The sequence below is a fragment of the Mycotypha africana genome (genome assembly GCF_025528875.1).
Source record: "Mycotypha africana strain NRRL 2978 chromosome Unknown BDF20scaffold_12, whole genome shotgun sequence".
NCBI lineage: Eukaryota > Fungi > Mucoromycota > Mucoromycetes > Mucorales > Mycotyphaceae > Mycotypha > Mycotypha africana.
Genome location: NW_026515736.1, coordinates 611,613 through 629,369, shown reverse-complemented (window position 1 = coordinate 629,369; position 17,757 = coordinate 611,613). Strand labels below are relative to the sequence as shown.

General features: G+C 36.7%; 7 protein-coding genes across 7 annotated transcripts; 1 reads left to right on the top strand and 6 right to left on the bottom strand.

Annotated features, from left to right (window-relative positions):
• Positions 1 to 421: 421 nt before the first annotated feature.
• BDF20DRAFT_827795 (uncharacterized protein) lies at positions 422 to 1,999 on the bottom strand (the record flags this gene model as incomplete). Its single annotated transcript, XM_053078193.1, has 6 exons — positions 422 to 622; positions 691 to 911; positions 1,044 to 1,270; positions 1,352 to 1,426; positions 1,503 to 1,677; positions 1,801 to 1,999. 6 exons carry the CDS (start codon positions 1,997 to 1,999, stop codon positions 422 to 424), a joined length of 1,098 nt encoding a protein of 365 aa, XP_052931831.1.
• Positions 2,000 to 2,660: 661 nt separating this feature from the next.
• On the top strand, positions 2,661 to 3,439 carry BDF20DRAFT_788001 (DNA glycosylase; the record flags this gene model as incomplete). Its single annotated transcript, XM_053076142.1, has 2 exons — positions 2,661 to 3,197; positions 3,275 to 3,439. Coding segments are annotated over 2 exons (702 nt in total), but the record flags the coding sequence as incomplete, so codon positions are not given.
• A 1,796-nt stretch (positions 3,440 to 5,235) lies between these two features.
• On the bottom strand, positions 5,236 to 7,039 carry BDF20DRAFT_177884 (uncharacterized protein). Its single transcript, XM_053074864.1, has 2 exons — positions 6,766 to 7,039; positions 5,236 to 6,704 (listed from the first exon to the last, which is right to left on the bottom strand). The coding sequence occupies exons 1-2, from the start codon at positions 6,796 to 6,798 to the stop codon at positions 5,661 to 5,663; spliced, it is 1,077 nt and encodes a 358-aa protein (XP_052931829.1). The 5' UTR covers positions 6,799 to 7,039; the 3' UTR covers positions 5,236 to 5,660.
• Positions 7,040 to 7,669: 630 nt separating this feature from the next.
• BDF20DRAFT_908089 (histidine phosphatase superfamily) lies at positions 7,670 to 9,020 on the bottom strand (the record flags this gene model as incomplete). Its single annotated transcript, XM_053083442.1, has 2 exons — positions 7,670 to 8,725; positions 8,751 to 9,020. 2 exons carry the CDS (start codon positions 9,018 to 9,020, stop codon positions 7,670 to 7,672), a joined length of 1,326 nt encoding a protein of 441 aa, XP_052931828.1.
• A 2,192-nt stretch (positions 9,021 to 11,212) lies between these two features.
• On the bottom strand, positions 11,213 to 14,013 carry BDF20DRAFT_895986 (fimbrin). The gene is made up of 6 exons (XM_053082481.1): positions 13,803 to 14,013; positions 13,549 to 13,708; positions 12,646 to 13,253; positions 12,257 to 12,576; positions 11,553 to 12,181; positions 11,213 to 11,483 (listed from the first exon to the last, which is right to left on the bottom strand). The coding sequence occupies exons 1-6, from the start codon at positions 13,883 to 13,885 to the stop codon at positions 11,424 to 11,426; spliced, it is 1,860 nt and encodes a 619-aa protein (XP_052931827.1). The 5' UTR covers positions 13,886 to 14,013; the 3' UTR covers positions 11,213 to 11,423.
• Positions 14,014 to 14,679: 666 nt separating this feature from the next.
• BDF20DRAFT_177630 (uncharacterized protein) lies at positions 14,680 to 16,400 on the bottom strand. Its single transcript, XM_053074863.1, has 3 exons — positions 16,032 to 16,400; positions 15,426 to 15,947; positions 14,680 to 15,314 (listed from the first exon to the last, which is right to left on the bottom strand). Exons 1-3 carry the CDS (start codon positions 16,176 to 16,178, stop codon positions 14,886 to 14,888), a joined length of 1,098 nt encoding a protein of 365 aa, XP_052931826.1. The 5' UTR covers positions 16,179 to 16,400; the 3' UTR covers positions 14,680 to 14,885.
• A 209-nt stretch (positions 16,401 to 16,609) lies between these two features.
• On the bottom strand, positions 16,610 to 17,498 carry BDF20DRAFT_908087 (isopentenyl pyrophosphate isomerase; the record flags this gene model as incomplete). The annotated part of the gene is made up of 4 exons (XM_053083441.1): positions 16,610 to 16,731; positions 16,802 to 16,915; positions 16,989 to 17,321; positions 17,387 to 17,498. 4 exons carry the CDS (start codon positions 17,496 to 17,498, stop codon positions 16,610 to 16,612), a joined length of 681 nt encoding a protein of 226 aa, XP_052931825.1.
• Between the last annotated feature and the right edge of the window lie 259 nt (positions 17,499 to 17,757).

The window sequence follows — 17,757 nt, the reverse complement described above, 5'->3', positions numbered from 1 at the left end:
AAGATTTGGTAATGCAGCAAGCATGAAACGTATAATATTAATATTATGCGATCTCTTAATGGCGTTATTATGGGGTATTGGAATCATTGTAGAAATTGCTAAGTATAACTGTCCGCCAGGACAACATAATGGTTGGTGCAATTTCTACAATACTTCTATATTCTTCGGATTTGTATCCTTCGTTCTTTACGTTGTCTTGCTGTTCTGGGATATTTTTGCCAGTTGCTGCAGCAGTCGAAAAGATTAATAGATAGGAAAAGAATCATCAACGTTCTTCGACCAGCTCAACAGTCCTCCGATGATATCACGGGATCCTTCGATTCCTTCCTTTTGCATCATACGTACAGCTAACTGCGAATCATTACCTAATCTGCATATCACAAATACTACGTAGCATACTTATCAATAAAAAGTTGTATTTTTAACGCCATAATTCGAACTTACCATTCTTATCTGCTACATTCTTTTCCTTCATCAAATTCTTTATAGTATCCATTTTTTTACCAAAGTCGTCGATGGGGATATTAATACTATTCGGTAGCTTGCAAATACCAAATTGAACTGCTGGTCTACAATCAATCAAAAGATGGTTATCCCCTTTGTGGACAATATCATTATATTCCTACGAAACAGTACACAACATCAATTTTTATCGTCATGAACAAAATAAAAACTAGTTTGGCCAATCACCTTCGCACTGATACGCTCTTCATTTTTTAAAATATTTGCATTCACAGTTTTATCATCAGCCGCGCCATTACAGAATTGAACATAATCAATCAATTCAGTAATAGTAGGATGTTCACCACAAATAGCGCAATCCTTCTTTTTGCCACGCAGCTTCATTGTTCTGAACATGGGATTACTCATTCCACTGAAAATCAAGAAACTAGAGTCATCTAGACCAGGGACTTCCAAAGCAACTTTGATAGCCTCAATAGCTTCCAAGGTGCCGATAATGCCAGGTACTACATTAGAGAAAAAATACGTAACTTTAGCTATTTTCCGCCACTATCCATGTCTATGGCCGCGACTATACTTACCAACACCTAGTACACCATTATCTACGCATTTACCAACAGTGGCAGCGGGGGGAGGTACAGGGTGAAGACAGCGAAAACAAGGACTTCCTTTATAATTGTAAATGGTAAGCTGCCCATCATTTCTGAGTGCACTACCTGAAACAACTGGTTTTCCTGCCAAGACGGCAGCATCACTGAGTAAATATCGAGTAGCAATATTATCTGTAGCATCAATGATGATGTCGTATCTATTTGAAGGGATGAAAAAAAGAGCACGTGTTCTGTCAAAAATTACACCAAGAAATTTCAGGCAAAATTAACAAACTTACTGTCTGATTAATTCAAGCGCGTTTGTTCTGTCAAGCGTAAAAGCATAAGGCACAATATCTGCCTCAGGATAGATACTAAATTGATGAGAAAAGACGGTAAGTGGCTCTTCATTCATAAGAATCATGCAGAATTTTGTGTGTAACTCCTCACCTTTTAATTGTCATAGTTGCTGATACAGCTTTATTAATTCCTTTACGAGCCTGAGTATGGATCACTTGTCTATGTAAATTATTTGTATCTACCGTATCATGATCCACAATACCAAGACGGCCTACACCGGCTGAGCCAAGATAGATAGCTACAGCTGAACCCAATCCTCCTGCACCTACACAAAGAAATGTTGTATTACGTAGTTTGAGTTGTGCTATGATACAAAGAATCAAATGTATCAGTTATGAATTGCTTTTTCACGCTTTTAAGAAAAGTAAATAAAAAATTGATCAGTTACAATCATAACCAAAGCCTGGTGTTACTAATTGACGTCCAAAACGGAAAATCTCTTCATTGCTCAACTTTTCTACTTTTTCGAAAGGGGCAGCTTTATCTTCAGGTCCAAAAGCTTTAGGTAGAACTTGTTTATTAGCTTCTAATTCAGCAATACGCTGGCGAAGTTTAGCGTTTTCTTCCTCGAGATGGTGGGCATCCATAATTATATATAAGCTGATCGGCTGAATTGGTACTGACAGCGATTAAAGTGCAAAATAGAGCAAAATGATCTGATAATTTAATTTGAAAGCAGCAGCAAGCCACCCTTTGAAAGAAGGAAAGCGGGATTAAGTCTGCCCATCACTTTTTATCAGATCTGCATTAGGGCAACAACTCTTGTTGTACCGCATTGCTTCACGTTTGCATAGTAATACAATTCATTTTAAGCCTATAAGGCATATCAAGAATAATTATTTCTCAGTGTGTATCGTAATTGAGCCATAAATAAAAATAAAAGACGTTGTCTGAACAAGGCCTGTCATTCTAAGTTCAGTTGATAAAGCGCAGTAAAAAGTGTTTCGTGATATTGTTAAAACGGATTTTCCACATTTTCTTACATTGTTTAAAACCATTGTTTGCTTTGTCAAAGCTTTTTCGACGACACGTATATGTAATATGTCTCAACAACAACTGCGGCGAAGTCCGAGAACTAAGCAACCTATTGCTTTGAAGAAAGAACGAAACACGTCTATAGATATTAAAACTGAAAAGAAAAATGTCTTTATAAAGAAGGAAGAACCTGAAGAAAGCAGCCTCTTAATACCTGAAGACGAGCAACCCCTCATTGACAGCAGTAAGAACGATGAACAAAAACTTACAGCATCCCCTCCCAAAGATTGGAACATAGTCTATGACTTATTAGCAGAGTTCCGAAAGAAAGAAGAGGCACCTGTAGATACAATGGGTTGTGAGCGACTCGCTGATCTTGACGCTGATCCCAAAGTTCAGCGATTTCAAACACTTGTTTCGCTTATGTTATCCTCTCAGACGAAAGACACTGTTACAAGTGCTGTAGTACGTAAACTACAAACATCGCTAAAAGGTGGGTTAACTTTAGAAAGCATTTTGGAAATGGATGAAGGTGCTTTGGATCGTTTAATCCAGCCTGTAGGATTCCATTCCAGAAAAGCATCTTATTTGAAAAGGACGGCAGAAATCTTAAGAGATCAATACAATGGTGATATTCCTGATACGTTGAACGGATTAACGAGTTTGCCAGGGGTAGGGCCAAAAATGGCGTTTTTGACATTGCAGGTGGCATGGAATAAGAATGATGGTATTGGTGTAGATGTTCATGTTCATAGAATTTCTAACAGGTTAGGATGGTGTAAGACGAAAACACCAGAAGAAACCAGAGTGGTAAGCTGTTATTGTATGGTGTTTTGAGAAGAGTTTACACATATTCAAAAGCGGGTCTTGTTCCTCCGAAAATATAGAGTCTGCAATCGTGGCTGCCTAAAAATAAATGGAAAGATATCAACCCTTTACTAGTAGGGTTTGGACAAATTGTTTGTTTGCCACGAGGGCCCCGTTGTAATAGTTGCCCTGTTAGCCGTTATTGTCCTGCATCAGATATTAAGACTGTTGTTAAAAGAAAAAGAACAAATTGAAGAAAAGACTGTTGGCACCGTAGATATCAAAAAAGAAAAGTTATAATAAAGCCGGGTATTGTGTTCTTTTCTAAGGCTTGTAAATCTCAACTAGCGACAGCTGTTTTCAAGCTTCGAATTGAAAGGCTCCTCGCTTCCATTTTTGCAGAAAAGTGCTTATTGACCTAAGTATATTTTACAGTAGAAATAGCCCTCTGCTGCCAACTAGCAGTGCACGACTGTACGCTATAATTCATGACGAATTTTTTTGTAGACGCCCGTTTAGCTTGTTAGTCGCGCTGTTTTTTTCAGTAAACGTGGTTGTTCAGTGGTAAAAATGACATTATTGGCGTAAAAAAAGTTCACGGTTGCAAGATCTGTACAAAACAACAACAATTAAAAAAAAAGTTTATGACTTATTTATTGAAACTAAATAGAATGATAACTTAAGCAGCTTATCATCAATGCGATATACAAGCAATGTACGGTGAAATTAATTCGTTCAAATCACCAATACTGCTGCTGAAACATGAAAAGATATCAACGAATAATAATAGTCTTCCTTCCTTTGTCTTTGCTTTTGAATTGAGAAATTAATACCAGTTTCGTTTGTGTAAGCAATGCAGAGGAAGCAGATAGCTAAGAGCAATATTGAAAACGCATCACTATATGTCAAACTTCTCAGCATGAGAAGATGAACTCATAACTACAATTTAATGTCAATCCATGCACAAACGTCCCCTTTGGTTCTTTCATTGTACACTGAAAAATGGAAAAGGAAGAGTTCACAGTAAACTGAATGTTTCCATACTCGTTCCTTAAATTCTCCCTCAATAGGAATGTAGTATTACGTATTCGCATGTCTTTGGAGTACAAAAGGACATGTACAAGTGTTATTATGATTATAGAATGCTTTATATATTATGGGAGGTATTAGAATACTACAACCACAGATGGTAAGCAAGTTGAGTTATTGTCATTCTTTATGCAATTATAGCCGTTTTATTTCTCCCTTACATACATAAACGAATCGGTTTTTATAGATGAAGTAATTGAAGATAAAGAAAGCAGACGGAGATGCTGGAGAAAAATATATAGTAGATAGTAAAAGTGAGAATGATAGAGCTAATTTGCATGAAGGTAAAGAATTGATAGACTGAACATTGAATAATACGATTCTTATCAGTAACTTTCATTAAAGTTTTTTTTTTTGAAGAAATTGGGAGTGAAAGCCAGAAAGCAAGCCATAAATTACATAATCTTAGTTAGGAGCTACATCATTAGACGTTTGCTCATTATTGCCTAAAACTCAGTCCTATTAACGTGTCTTGGATATTATTGAAGGACCAGGCCAGAAGAGATGGATTGACGAACACAGAAGCATTCGCTTCAAGAATTCGACGTCTTCCCTTCTTTAAAATGAGCAATTTATTCTGGAAATGCTGGGTAAGGACAAATTAACTTCATAGAAGTGTCCCAAAAAGTAGGCTAGTATTTTCAAACATCTGGTAAATTAAGAGTGGAAGCATAGTATCAGTTATCACTAAGCGCGCATGTTTGGTTATTTTTGAAATCATGGTTGTGATAATTGCGTGCTTCTTCAAACGGGTTACTCATCTACAATATCCTATGTTTGCTTGCAAGCTAACCCTAATCATTAAGTGAATGAAAATTTTTTTTGTTTGTGAATACCTCTACTAAATTTAATATAGCAGCTATATGCATGAATTCTAATATTATCGTCAACTTGCGTTATTTTGAGTCTGTTTGTCGTTTAGATGATGATTCCTTTACAAGCTTTGTGCATTCTATTGCTTTTTCCCTTAATGATATAAAACATCGCTGTGGCATGCTTGTACAATTATTTTGCTGCATAATGAATATTTTAGCTCAGGCTCATTGTAACAGAGTGCTTCAAGGAAAACAGTCAAAGTAATATTACTCTCAAAAGCAGAATTAATCTAATACTATCGTATCTAGAAGATACAATAGAAAAGGATGGCACCTTTATTATTCTATACGGCAATCAAGCTTTCTTAACAGATCATTAAGTTATTATGAGCGCGAGTTAATTATAACATGGACGATACGAAGATTTCAATGTACAAGTGAAAGGGAATGCTTTTTACATAAGTAGCGTAAGTATCCATGAGTTCAAATTCCAAAAAAAAGTAAGAAAAAAACCTGTTAAGGTCGATTTGCCACAGTATCTCTTTAAAGCCTGGAGCAATAATTAGTCTTTAGAATGAGGCGGTTCAGCAATCGTGGTAGTGATATCATCTTTCAAGTGCGGTACATGTCTAACTGTATTGGTATGATCGGTGTTCTGTTGATATGGTACAATCTCATTGACATGAAAATCAATTGCATTTGGCACTTGCAAGTACCCTGTATATGACATCGGCGGAGGATTCAAATCTCCAGTTGTACCGTTGTATTGACTATTTTCCATGGTACTTGAGGGCATAGAATCAGAAACGACACTATTAGTTGCAGAGTAATAAGGCATGGGGTGAAGAGCATTCGCATAGTATCCATTATCTAGCGTTGTTGAAGGATAATATTTGGATTCTCTTCCATTTTCTTCGCGATTAGTGCCACCTATGACATTTCCTTGTGTTGATATTGAAGCTCCTGTGATTGCTGTCAGTGATGATTGCTGGAGCGGTGCTACTAAATGCCTGGGTGTGGGTGGCACAGTACTTCCTACGCCGATTGTGCTACCACAACCATCGTCTTTTTCATCATCATCTATCAATTCTTCTCCGGTTGCGGCATTATTTCGCTGATGGCCCCGATAATACGAATCGTCCTCGTCATACAACATATTATCTTGACTATTTTTTTTCCGTTTATGTCGACGTACCAAATAAAATAATAGACCCACCAGAGCAATGGCTGCTACACCGCCTACCGTTCCACCGATAATGGCACCAAGATTAGAGCTATTTTTTGACGCATGAGTTTGAGTTGATGTTGATGATCCGTTACTACTACTGTGATCGTTGGAATAACTAGTTGCTGAAGGACTGGCAGGTATATAGCTTTTGACATAAGAATAAGAAGTGTATGTTTGGGTATAGACTACGGTACCAGCCGCAGTAACGGTTACATGTACGACGCTATGGGTAGGTTTTATCAAAACACTATCGTCATCATCATCTTCATCCCTCTCCTGTCGTTTTCGAAGATGCTTTTGTCCCTCTAAATCGGTGATGGTAGGTATTGTAATGCATGATGTCCGTGATGGGATTGACAATGTGCTACTTACGCTTTCCTGTCATTACATTCAGGTTAGTCATTATAAGAGAATGGTATCACATAGACAGATCCTTTACCAGGTAAGAAGTGGTTGGTATAACCGAAATCATTGAAGGTTTGTGATATGTAAATACAACAATATAATATCTACAAGCGTCTAAGAGAAGAGATACTCTAATGTAGGTATAAAGGGTATGTTCAAAGTATGCGAGGGAAAAGGGAAGAAGAAGAAGAGCGAATCTTCGATGCAATAGAAAGAACCAGTTGATATGTTATTTTTAGGGTTTTTTTTTTCATTCACCCAAAATGGCTATTTTGTATTTGAAATTTCATCGGCGACAATCCGACGGTGAGCGTCGATTGCTTGGCTTTTACCATGGAAATGAAACATTCCCTGATCCTTGTAAACTTTCTTTAAATGTACACTGGCCAACTTCGAATGCATAATTTCCAAGAAATTACAGTGGTAGTCAAAGCCATCAGCTCATCTCGTTGTATATGACTGAAAAAGAATATTAATTAACTTTTTTTTTTTCGCATAATTACAGCAAAGCTCTCACAATCTGTTAGCAATGCAGCAATAATTGGTGTATGGACTATATGGCGGAAGACAAAGGTGTTACAAATTGGCGTAGAACTGAACTGGTATTTGAAAGCTATTGAGAGTTATGGTGCTTTCTAAGGTTTAGAAAAGACTTGGTATAATGCTTCAACGCGTTTAAGCTTTCTTGACATAGTTCTACCTATTATATATCTCACAATAACATTTAGCATTTACTCTCATCAATCAGTCATGTTTCGTACAAAATGAAGAATGACGAACGGATACAGCAGCAAGAAATTTATTTACCAAAAATAGACTCTATCCTACAATGTATAGGTCTCTTATTGGAAACCTATCTATTTATCAATTTATTATGCAATGTAAAAGGTTTGTATAATTGTAAAGAGAATCCTTTCTATAAATGAGATAAATACTATTTAGATAGCACAGGTTTCATCATAGTCGCATGTAAGCATAGGGGCCACAGCTTCTAGAAATTGATCGTGAGGGCAGTATTCATGTTGACAACCAGGGAAAATGATAGCCTTCTCGTTATCTAAGACTCTGACGTATTTTTGAGTGTTTGTTTTATTTTTGGAAGACAATACTTGAAAAGCGAGGTTGTTGGCGAAGAAGCTGAATTTCGATAATTTAAATTTACGGTTATCAATTTCGTGTTGAGAAAGATTCCAGGCCAGCTTGTAATCATCTTTTTGAAGACCAAAGAAAGTACGAAGAGGCAAAAGAGTCTCATCATGTCCAAACTTGAGATCCAAACGAGGGAATTTCTTACCAGTAGTGGAGCCATGGACAGCAGCCTCAATATTTTCAATTATAGCTTTACCCAGATTACAGGCCATACCAGCATTCAATTCCTCATAGCCGTAAGAAAGCTTAAACCAATGTTTAAGATCATCGTAGTACTCTAATTTTATTAGATCATCCTTGGTGAAGAGTCGACAGAAAGTATCGGCTGTACCACGCATGGTCACATCAAAAGCACAGCCGCTCATCAAGTTTTCAACATCAGTAGCAGTAATATGTAAGCCCAAATCCTTGGATAGACGGGTGGCTATGGTTTGTTTGTAGAGTTTGTCTAATGGCTTGACGGCTTTGTCAACGAAATCACTATCGTCGATTTCAGTTTTCCAGCGTTTGCAAGCTTTATGGAAGGCAAGCATCTTATCCTCTTCTTCAGGATAGGTAAAAATAGGAATAGCCATCGTGTTATCCTTGCCTAATTGACCATATCCCTTGAAAGCTCCCATTAAGAAGGCTGAGGCAGATTGAGATACTCGGTCGGACCAGGAAGCGTAAGCAGTAAGAGTAGACACATCGAAATCAATAGCCGATTTAACAATTTCAGGGTAGCTAGCAGCAACTCGCTCACCATGAGTATAATGTTCCATTTGACCATGCAAGTCCAACAAGCCCGTACGACTGCGAACCCATTGGTTATCATAATTGTTTGTCCAACCGGTAAGGGAATCATTCTTGCTTTTGCTTAATTCTTTGGACGAGTTCATTCATCGCATCAATATCATCATCCCCAGGATAGCGTGTACCATGGCGTTTTATCAGTTGGTATTGTTCAAGAATGTAGTCGTTATCAATATGGTCTTTGTTAGGGATGGATTCAGTAGGGTAACCACGATGTGTACCAATATGTTTTGTGACGTAAGCGATATCGAGTAGTTGACCATGTTGATCAATCTTTTCAGCTGAAGCAGTAGTAACAGATGCTCTGAGAAAAGCAATGACAGCAGCGGTTAATAACGTGACCTTCATAGTAATCTTGCACCAAGAAAAGAAGAAAGACAGGTCTTGTTAAATGATATTTGGAAGGATTAGAAAAAAACCTCAAGAAAAGAGAAACCTTAATCATTTTGAACTATTTGATCTTTTAAAAGCATAACAGCACCAGTAGCTGGATTTATAAAAGCTGAAAATAGTGAGCGTTCTAAAATCGCGGCGCAATTTGGAACGGTTTGCAAAAGGGCCCTCTTTTCCTATTTGAGAAAGATAAGTAAAACGTTTTAGCAAAACACGTACATATGAAGTGTTATACTACTCCTAATTGTTACATTTCGCCTTTCAAATCTGTACTGAAAGAAAGATAGAATAGCACTTTGCGCGGATTATTCAGTTTTGCAAGCAAGGAGTAGGGGTAAGCGCTGGGGATCAAGAATCAAACAGCCTCAATTGAAAACAATCAGCTCCCAGAAACCGGATGATGCAGTCTGGTTCCTAGGAATCGACTCTCGAAAAAAAAAACCAGCATAATGTATCATATGGATTTAAAAAAGTCTTATATGTCAAACGTCAACAGTTGGAAAGTAGTTTTGTAAAGACAAAACGCCTTGGTATAACAACAATTTATCGCAGTTCGGTAGTTTTTTTATTGTAATGGACGGCTGAAGTCAGTGATAATATGCACGTGTCGTTAGATCAGAGTATAGTTTGTCACAACAATCTATTGCTCATCTCTGACACAGAATGTCTAGTACTGTTTTTAAATCTCCGAACACTGATCTTTTCCCCAATCGTGCAGATTCCTTACATATGATAACAGAGTATATCAGCAAATGATTAGTTAATTATAAATAAATCACAATCTTTCCGTGAACTGGCGAGATATAAGCTCTACACTTGTACAAATGTACAAAAGGGAAAACTTTTCATAACTAAACATCCGGAAAAATAATGATAACAACTACATATGTGTACAATATCATAATCGTTCGATTAATAGTAGGTGATTCTAACTATTATTTGCACCATGCTAACAACTTATCCTCCTCTATATAAACACTATGGCAGTGACCTTCCTAAGACTCTATTGTGCGATTGAAATGATGTTTAGTATACTTTAACTGAATAAAATTTAAGTGGGCCACATTATATTTCTTCCTATTTCACCTATACTTTCTTTTGCTGGGTATTGTTGGTTTAAGCTGTTGAACTTGAAGTACCAACATAATTAGTATTGCAAGTGTATATTTACGACCTCTTTTTATTGAAAGCGCAAGAAAATGGCCGGTTTTTCCTTCACTGATCATCTCCATTTGTTAGATTCGCTTATTAATTTGTGCACCAAACTGATAACACAAACTTTCATAATGCATTACCGATAAAATGTTCGGAGAGGATAACTATTGTAATGTAATTCCCGTCTACCGTGAACATCGAAGTATTTTGATATCTTTTTTTGTAATGATTTTATACGATTCTGTTGAATACACGCATTCATCGCATGCTTTTACTTTGTTGGTAGCATTTCATGGATGAGGTTGCACAGACGGTAAGACTTATGGGGTGAAAGATAGTGGAAAAATAAATTACCATCATCTTACTATTTCATAATAATCGGCAAAGCTCAAAAGCTCAAATTGAAATGCACGTTCCAGCTATTATGAATAAGCCGTAAGCTAAGAAGTGCCTTTTTCAATTGTTATCTAACGAGTCGAATACGCATGAAACTCAACAGAATGTGACCAGGAATATTATATTCATTTGACAATCATTAGCAGCTGATCGATAGACCAATTGGCACGTATATTTGCTATCCAGACCCCACACCTTACTGAGGCGTGTTGATACTATGTACACTTGCTTAGCTAATAGCCTATACCATGGCCTCCTATTAGTTGAATATATACATTCAATAGCGATTTATTTATCAATGGCTGGAATGAATTGAACATTGATTTTTTTTGTATAAATGCCAAAACAGTATTCGTAACCAATCAAAATTAGCACCGCATGGATAGGAACAAATAATATATTAGTCGCTTGTTAGTTCGTCTACATTGCTGATGATGTTTGTATAATGCTCAATATTGCAGGTGCACTTCGTTCAATAACCTATAACTGAACTCCATGGCATTCATTCACTCTATTCAATAGTCGTCCATTCAAAAGTTAAGATGAAAAGGTAAACGTGAATTCTATTCTTATACTGTTTATCGCGTTCGTTATGTACGTCACATTTAATGCATATGCTTTGACATAAGTGCAGATCTCACGTTCAAAGGGCCATATTTTTAAATTTGGTGGATTTCATTATGCAATAAGCTGTAATGTACAAGGTTGTTTTTATTTAAGAATAGATATAGGAAAATTAGACGTTAGATACCTAAGATAGCAAGATGAGTATAATAGTACGTTTGTATTTAATGAGAGTTAGATAATTCATGAGGTGTGATTGATTTCTCTGTCGACAACCATTAGACTACCGATGAATGTCAGATTCTAAACGAGATAGAAGATGATGATCAGTTACATTGCAAACTTATATTTCTAACAGTTCGTAATACATACCATTTTACTTCTCACTTCAACAATATCTTCTGGTACCAAGAAGATGGTAGCACCCAATTTACGAGCAATAGAAATAGCAAGTTTAGCATTGTTGAAAGCGTCTTCTTCAGTTGTACCCCTAGTCACAAGGTTGTAGTCGACATAACCAGGCTTAATACCATTCAATACATCCAAAAAGAAGATACCGGTACTGAGAGCCCTATCCTTGAATGAGTTCATTTTTGATTGCTTTCCGCCACGCTGTACGGTATCATTAGCCCAGCGAATCATGTCTTGATCAGTAACAGAACGACCATCCTTTGTAAGTGATTTCAAAGTTTGAATGATATTTTCACGCATCAATTGCCATGTAAGTCCTAAAGTCAGAGTTCTCTGACCGTCAACAATATCTGAGCCTTGAATACCAACAAGAGAAAACTTGAGCTCTTGACCAAGTAAAACAGCATAGTTACAGTTTTCAATTTGCTTGAATCTAGAAAGAGGCTGATTTTTGCCGACTTTGCGCCAATTGACGCTACCAGGGACTACTTTATCAAAAGCTTGTAATAAAATCAACCCGTCCTGTAAATCTTCAAATAAATTATATACACCAGGATCAACGTTCAAGCTGTTTAACCAAAGTGTAAACACTAACGTTCAACAAGAAAGATCAGCATTGTATTTTGTGAATTGAAACCCGCTTCACTGACTGATGATGAACTTACTTCTAGCTTCTCTTTCACCTTCCGCATCAAAGTCCTCAATTTCAGGAGCTTCTTCTTCAGACAAAGGTTCCAGTCCAGGATGGGTATTGAATAAATGAGCAACGAAAGCCAAGTTCAGCTTGGGATTACCAGCCACCAAAGCCTTCGGTGTCAAGTATTTACGGCAATCGATCTTTTCAGCATTATCCAAGACCATTTCGGCTCTACGAAGTACATCACGCTCCTGAAGAGGAGCACGAGAACAAACTTCAGGTTTGAGTTGATTTAACAAGACAGTGTAGTTTTCACCATCAGCAACGTCTTTAGAAAAGTTGGCCACCCTACATTTTTATAAACCTCGTCAGTCATAACCATTGTAATTTCCCTCTCTTCCATTTACGACATGTTACCTTCTTTCCCAATTAGCAGCCTTCAGATGATAATTGAACCATCTTAATAAAATTTGATCAGGTGGTAATTTCAACAAATCTTCAAGTGTTTCATCATTTTCCAAAAGACGGTACAATTCAGGATGTTGCTTAATATCGATCTTGCTTAAAAGACCACGTTTGATAACTTGCCAAATTAGACCCAAAATTAAATGTTCACGACCTTCAATAATGTCAGTAGAGCCTATATTGACTACTGAGCAGCCAATGGCCTTTGCTGAATTGATGACAATATTATTGTTTTCCACCATTTGGAAGTTGTTGATCTTTTTGCCAGTATTCAAAACACGTTCATCAATGGTATCAGGGACAGCGTCGTTGATCAACTTACACAAAATGAGACCATCTCTACATTCATCAAAAAGTTGCATTGTGTGCAAAGGAATAGGTAGACGATGACCGATGTGAGCATCACCGGCAAGCACACCGTTGATATGTCTGGTAAATTCAGTACGTTCATCTTCGTTGATGGTATGGGTGACGTTGGCATTTGAACCGTGCACTTTAATTTTGTTTTGATGTACGTCGAAAGCTCCTTTATTTCTACCTTCCTTTAGCTTGGCAGCAAGCTATTTTGCCAAAAATGAAAGACACGTTAGCTTTTTGTCTCACATTCATAACACATCTTTTGCTCTTTTTTAAATAGGAAACGAAAAGACTTGGCAAAGGTTCAATCATGGACGTATTTAAAAGCCGACATTGCTTCCTTTGACTTTCAAGCCGAGGAGCGAAAGGAATTCATGGACAAAGGAATAGGAAGACTAGCATAAGATTTCATAAAGAAATGCTTGTCGCTCCCTATACCAAAATGCGGCATACCGAGTCTTTTTTGTATCTGTCCCCTCTCCTCTGTTTTATATTTACCTCAATAAATTCTTCTACATCAATCTTACCAGAGGCATTGGTACTGACGTCTTTGAGTGTAGCACGAATTTCATCATAGTTATCACTATAACCAGTTTCCTTACAGGCTTGTTGAATTTCCTTTTGATCAAGGTAGCCATCTTGATCCAAATCGATTTCGCTATTTATAATGAGAGTGTTATTCTCGTGTTTCGTCTTTTCTTTTTTCGTTGGAAGAAAAAGCAGTTACAGACACCTCTTTGCTTCGTTCTTACCCGAAACGATCTATCAAATTGTTGATATCATTCACTTGTAATTGTGGATATCTTCTTTGAAGCATAAAAGCGTTAAGGACCATTTTTCAGACGTTTATTTTGTTTAAAATTGTTTGAATGGAAAAGAGAAAAAGAGTTGAATGAAAACGGAAATTCCCAATTTTTTTTTTTTTGTTTCTGGGCGGAACAGTGGATTTTTGGGCATTTGTTGAGAAAAAGGCATTCCCATTACGTCACGTCCGTTGGTTACTTTTTAATCCTGGTATTGGCGAGTACGACAGTTGCATTACACATTTAACTCTTCTCGAGTTTACTGTTTCTACTTATAAACGCTCAGCAATTACCCAAAATATAGAAGATGTACAATGTCAAATGATTGTGAAGATCCTATTTATTTTTAGTCTGCAATAAAGACTTCATTTATTAGGGTTAGATACAGCGTTTCATCATATGTTTTGCTTCGTTAATGCTTGGAAAATAAAGTAGAATAACCAATATTACAGCAATTAGCTTTTCCACTGCAAAGACACGGTGGCAAAATTTTGAGGCAAAGGATTTACGGTTACACGAACGTAGATTTAACGTTTGTGAACATCTGTGCACGTTTGAAGGCTGTGCTGTTGCTGCTTGATTCAGTCGCATGGAGCCTACATTTTGCTCAAAGTGGCTCATTTAAGTGATTTAGCAACTTGATTTCTACAATTCTATACCGTGAAGCCGTATCCTTAACAGAAAAAGATAATTTCAAATCCATGTATTGGTATATCTTACAATTTATTCGCTTTTTTACAATAACGTTAGCAATCAATCGGTGGAAGCAACATTGACATTTTTGAGGGGATTTCTTTTTCTATTTTAACAGCCACTAAGCTCATATGCTATGCTAGATCATGTACTTTGAAGGTAAAGATGAAAAGAGTAAGAAGTGATTAGTTGATTGGTATATATTCAAATGAAAGCACTTGATAAATGCTTATAATTATTGGAACTGTATGAAGTACAAATATATATTCTATAAGAATGGAGCATAAGGCATAAAGTAGTAGTACTTTGGCATTTGGTAAGTAAAACATAAGTAATTAATTATTTCTTTTTGCAAGAAGTAGTGTAGATGAGTAATTTGTTCCATTGTTTGCTTAGTGTGCAGAGTACAGATGATGAAGATGAAGCAGTTTTTCGCTCTTCTGAAACTGGTTGCTGCTGCTGTTGTTGATTTAAATCTGAATCTGATCGTCTCCTTCGCAATGGAGAATCAGCATAACATGGTTCTTGTTGCTTCTGTTGTCTTTGCTCCTGTCGTTTAGTTGTTTGTGACGATATTAGCTCTTTTCCGTTGGTCGATTTTTGTGTGAATTTTAATAAAGGCAATGACAGCCGCTGTAGTTTTTTCTTACGTACATGGCGCTGTTTTACAGTGCTTGTAGCAGTGGGAAGTATGGAGGGAAGTGTATGATAATCTTGTTCTACTTCGTCCGTCGCCGGCAGCGGCTCTACAGGTGAGTATTTTAAAGGCTTTGGTGGATAATGTATTATGATAGGTGGTTTCAAGTTATTAAGAAAGATAGTATCAAAATTGTGATTATTACTAAATGCAGTACTATTAATGGGTGTGGTTTGAATTACTTTTGTCAAGTGCTGAGATTGCGAAGAGGTACAAATTTCTTCATTATTATTGTTATTGATATGTTGGGAAGTGTTAGTGATGCTTTTTAGTGTGGGCGGCATTGATCGCACATCTTTTCTTTTCTTTTTCAACGTTGAGAGATGGGAAACCAATGGCTGAGGGTTCGTATCATTGTCATTGTTATTGAAATGTTGTTGTCTACTTTGGAACTTGTCCCTTAAAAACATAGAAGACTTTCGTAACAAGTTCCCTACAGATCGACTATATTTTAAGGTTGAGGTGGGTGAAGTAATCGGCATATTGTTTTCTGCAGGAGTAGTGGCTGTTAGAGCATTGTCTTGAGTGATAATCGAACAGCCCTGAATTTCGGGATTATTCGTACAGGTAGAGATGGAGGAGGCCATATTTGTTTCCATCTGGCTATCATTATTGTATTTCCCTTCGCTTTCTCTTCCGCTTGCCGTTACTGCATGCTTAATTTCAGAAGTAGGTCCAATAAAATCATCAGCGCTCATATTATACTGTAACTTATTGGTGGGGAGACATCAATTTCATTAATTTCCCCAGTTTGGTCAAGGAATATAAAAAATTGAAAGAATTCGTACCTGATCTAAAGACAACAGTATGCCACTGTATAATAACTCAGCACTCTTCAAATCAAATTGTTTCAGCAAGTCTGTCGTAAATGAGTCATGAGTTGTTATTGAGATTCCACTTGGCATGGGCAACCATTCTTGATTGCCGCTTGTCATTTACTTTTCTGTTGGTTTATTTTATACGGATAGACTTAAAATAAGTCTAAGGAGAAGAGGTTTGTACAGTTTGCGAAAAGAAAAAGGAAGGAAAGTCGGACAAATCGATGTCAAGAAAGTTAAAACCACCCAGCATATGTGAAAGGCTGATAGACATAGGGGTTGTCCCTTCCTTTTACAGCTCTCAGATACAATATAAGAATAGAGCACTTTCCTACTGTTTTTGTTATAGCTACACGTGGAAATTCGACGCCACCAACTAATAGTCGTACAGTGCAATAAGATGTAGTTCTGGGTCTATCAACTTCAAAATAAATTTATTATAATCCATGATATATGCAAATAGTAAGTATGCTATTATGTTACGGTGAGTGAATAACATTAGTACTGGTGTAATACAAAAATAATTAGAGCGTGCGGGTCAATGGTATTTAAAAGCCTAAACGGTGAATAGTATGGTCTACTTCAACATTCTCAATCGTACCAAGTTGATCCCACCACTTGAATAAGAAAGATTCGCAAATAAGCTTAAACCAAGGTGTAATCAAAACGTCTACAAATAAGAAATGTTTCAGAGCACTGACTCTTCTAAGACAATGATATACATTATTCAGTAGCTTTACCTTTATCATTAAACATGGCCTTAAGTTCTTCAGGGGTAACATATTTGACATCACGTACTTCGTTGGGACTGATATTCAAATCAACATCAGCCTTGATAAAAAGGATATAATCGACTATAAGAGATACAATACCAAACTGTTAATATCTAGTCCTTAAAATCGTACAAAGGACCTAAAGAGAACTTACTTTCATGTTCACCCCATTGAGAATCATCACTAGGAGCCAAATAATGTAATCTAGTCAAATATTTAAATTTATCCACAGGCACTTGTTCGGGCTTAATACCCAATTCATGTTCTAATTTGCGTTGAGCAGCATTACGAACACCCAACTGATCTTTTTCAATGATTTCAGAAGGAATACTGAGAGGGTGAGAGCAACATGTGTTAGTCCAACGGTCAGGGAATGTGATTTTTTCAGTAGCACGTTGTTGAAGTAAGAGTTTGCCTTCTGAGTTGAACAAAAATACACTGAAGGCACGGTGTAGAAGCCCTTTATTGATATTTGTCATTAAGTGACCTAAGATGAGAATAAGTTAGAGTTTGCTGCCATTATGCTTTCGTCTTCTGTCATAGAATGCTTACAAGTCTTTTTTGAATCAGCACCAATAGCTTTATCATTTTCATCTACGACAATACACATCTCTTCCATGAGACGTGCTTGTTCTTCATCATATTCCTTCAAATCAGGTGCCATCTTATGTCTATAGCAATTGGTATCAGTGCAAGTTCAAGAGTAAAAGGAGAAAAAGAAATGTTGATTCTGGGAAACAAAGAAAATTTTTAAGAGGTTTCCTTTTTTTTTTTTTTTTTTACTTTTTGCTTTTTAGTTATGCGGACTTTAAAATTTTTATTTTCAAGCTATCCCATTCTGTCAATACGGAAACAAAAAATTCTAACAACCCTGTTCCTGACTTACGAATATCGAAGATTCAAGTTATAGTACTGCAAGTTTT

Bases quoted from the DNA above. Each gene is read 5' to 3' on its own strand.
- BDF20DRAFT_895986 (XM_053082481.1), bottom strand. From the start codon at position 13,885: ATGGTCCTTAACGCTTTTATGCTTCAAAGAAGATATCCACAATTACAA. The intron at 13,254-13,548 runs GTAAATATAAAA...TTGGCAAAATAG, and splicing joins ATGTAGAAGAATTTATTGAG to CTTGCTGCCAAGCTAAAGGA. The intron at 11,484-11,552 runs GTATGTATTACG...TATCTCGTTTAG, and splicing joins TTGAAGTGAGAAGTAAAATG to AATCTGACATTCATCGGTAG.
- BDF20DRAFT_177884 (XM_053074864.1), bottom strand. From the start codon at position 6,798: ATGATTTCGGTTATACCAACCACTTCTTACCTG. The intron at 6,705-6,765 runs GTAAAGGATCTG...ATGTAATGACAG, and splicing joins TACCAACCACTTCTTACCTG to GAAAGCGTAAGTAGCACATT.
- BDF20DRAFT_177630 (XM_053074863.1), bottom strand. From the start codon at position 16,178: ATGACAAGCGGCAATCAAGAATGGTTGCCCATGCCAAGTGGAATCTCA. The intron at 15,948-16,031 runs GTACGAATTCTT...AATAAGTTACAG, and splicing joins TACTGTTGTCTTTAGATCAG to TATAATATGAGCGCTGATGA. The intron at 15,315-15,425 runs GTAATTCAAACC...TATCCACCAAAG, and splicing joins AATCTCAGCACTTGACAAAA to CCTTTAAAATACTCACCTGT.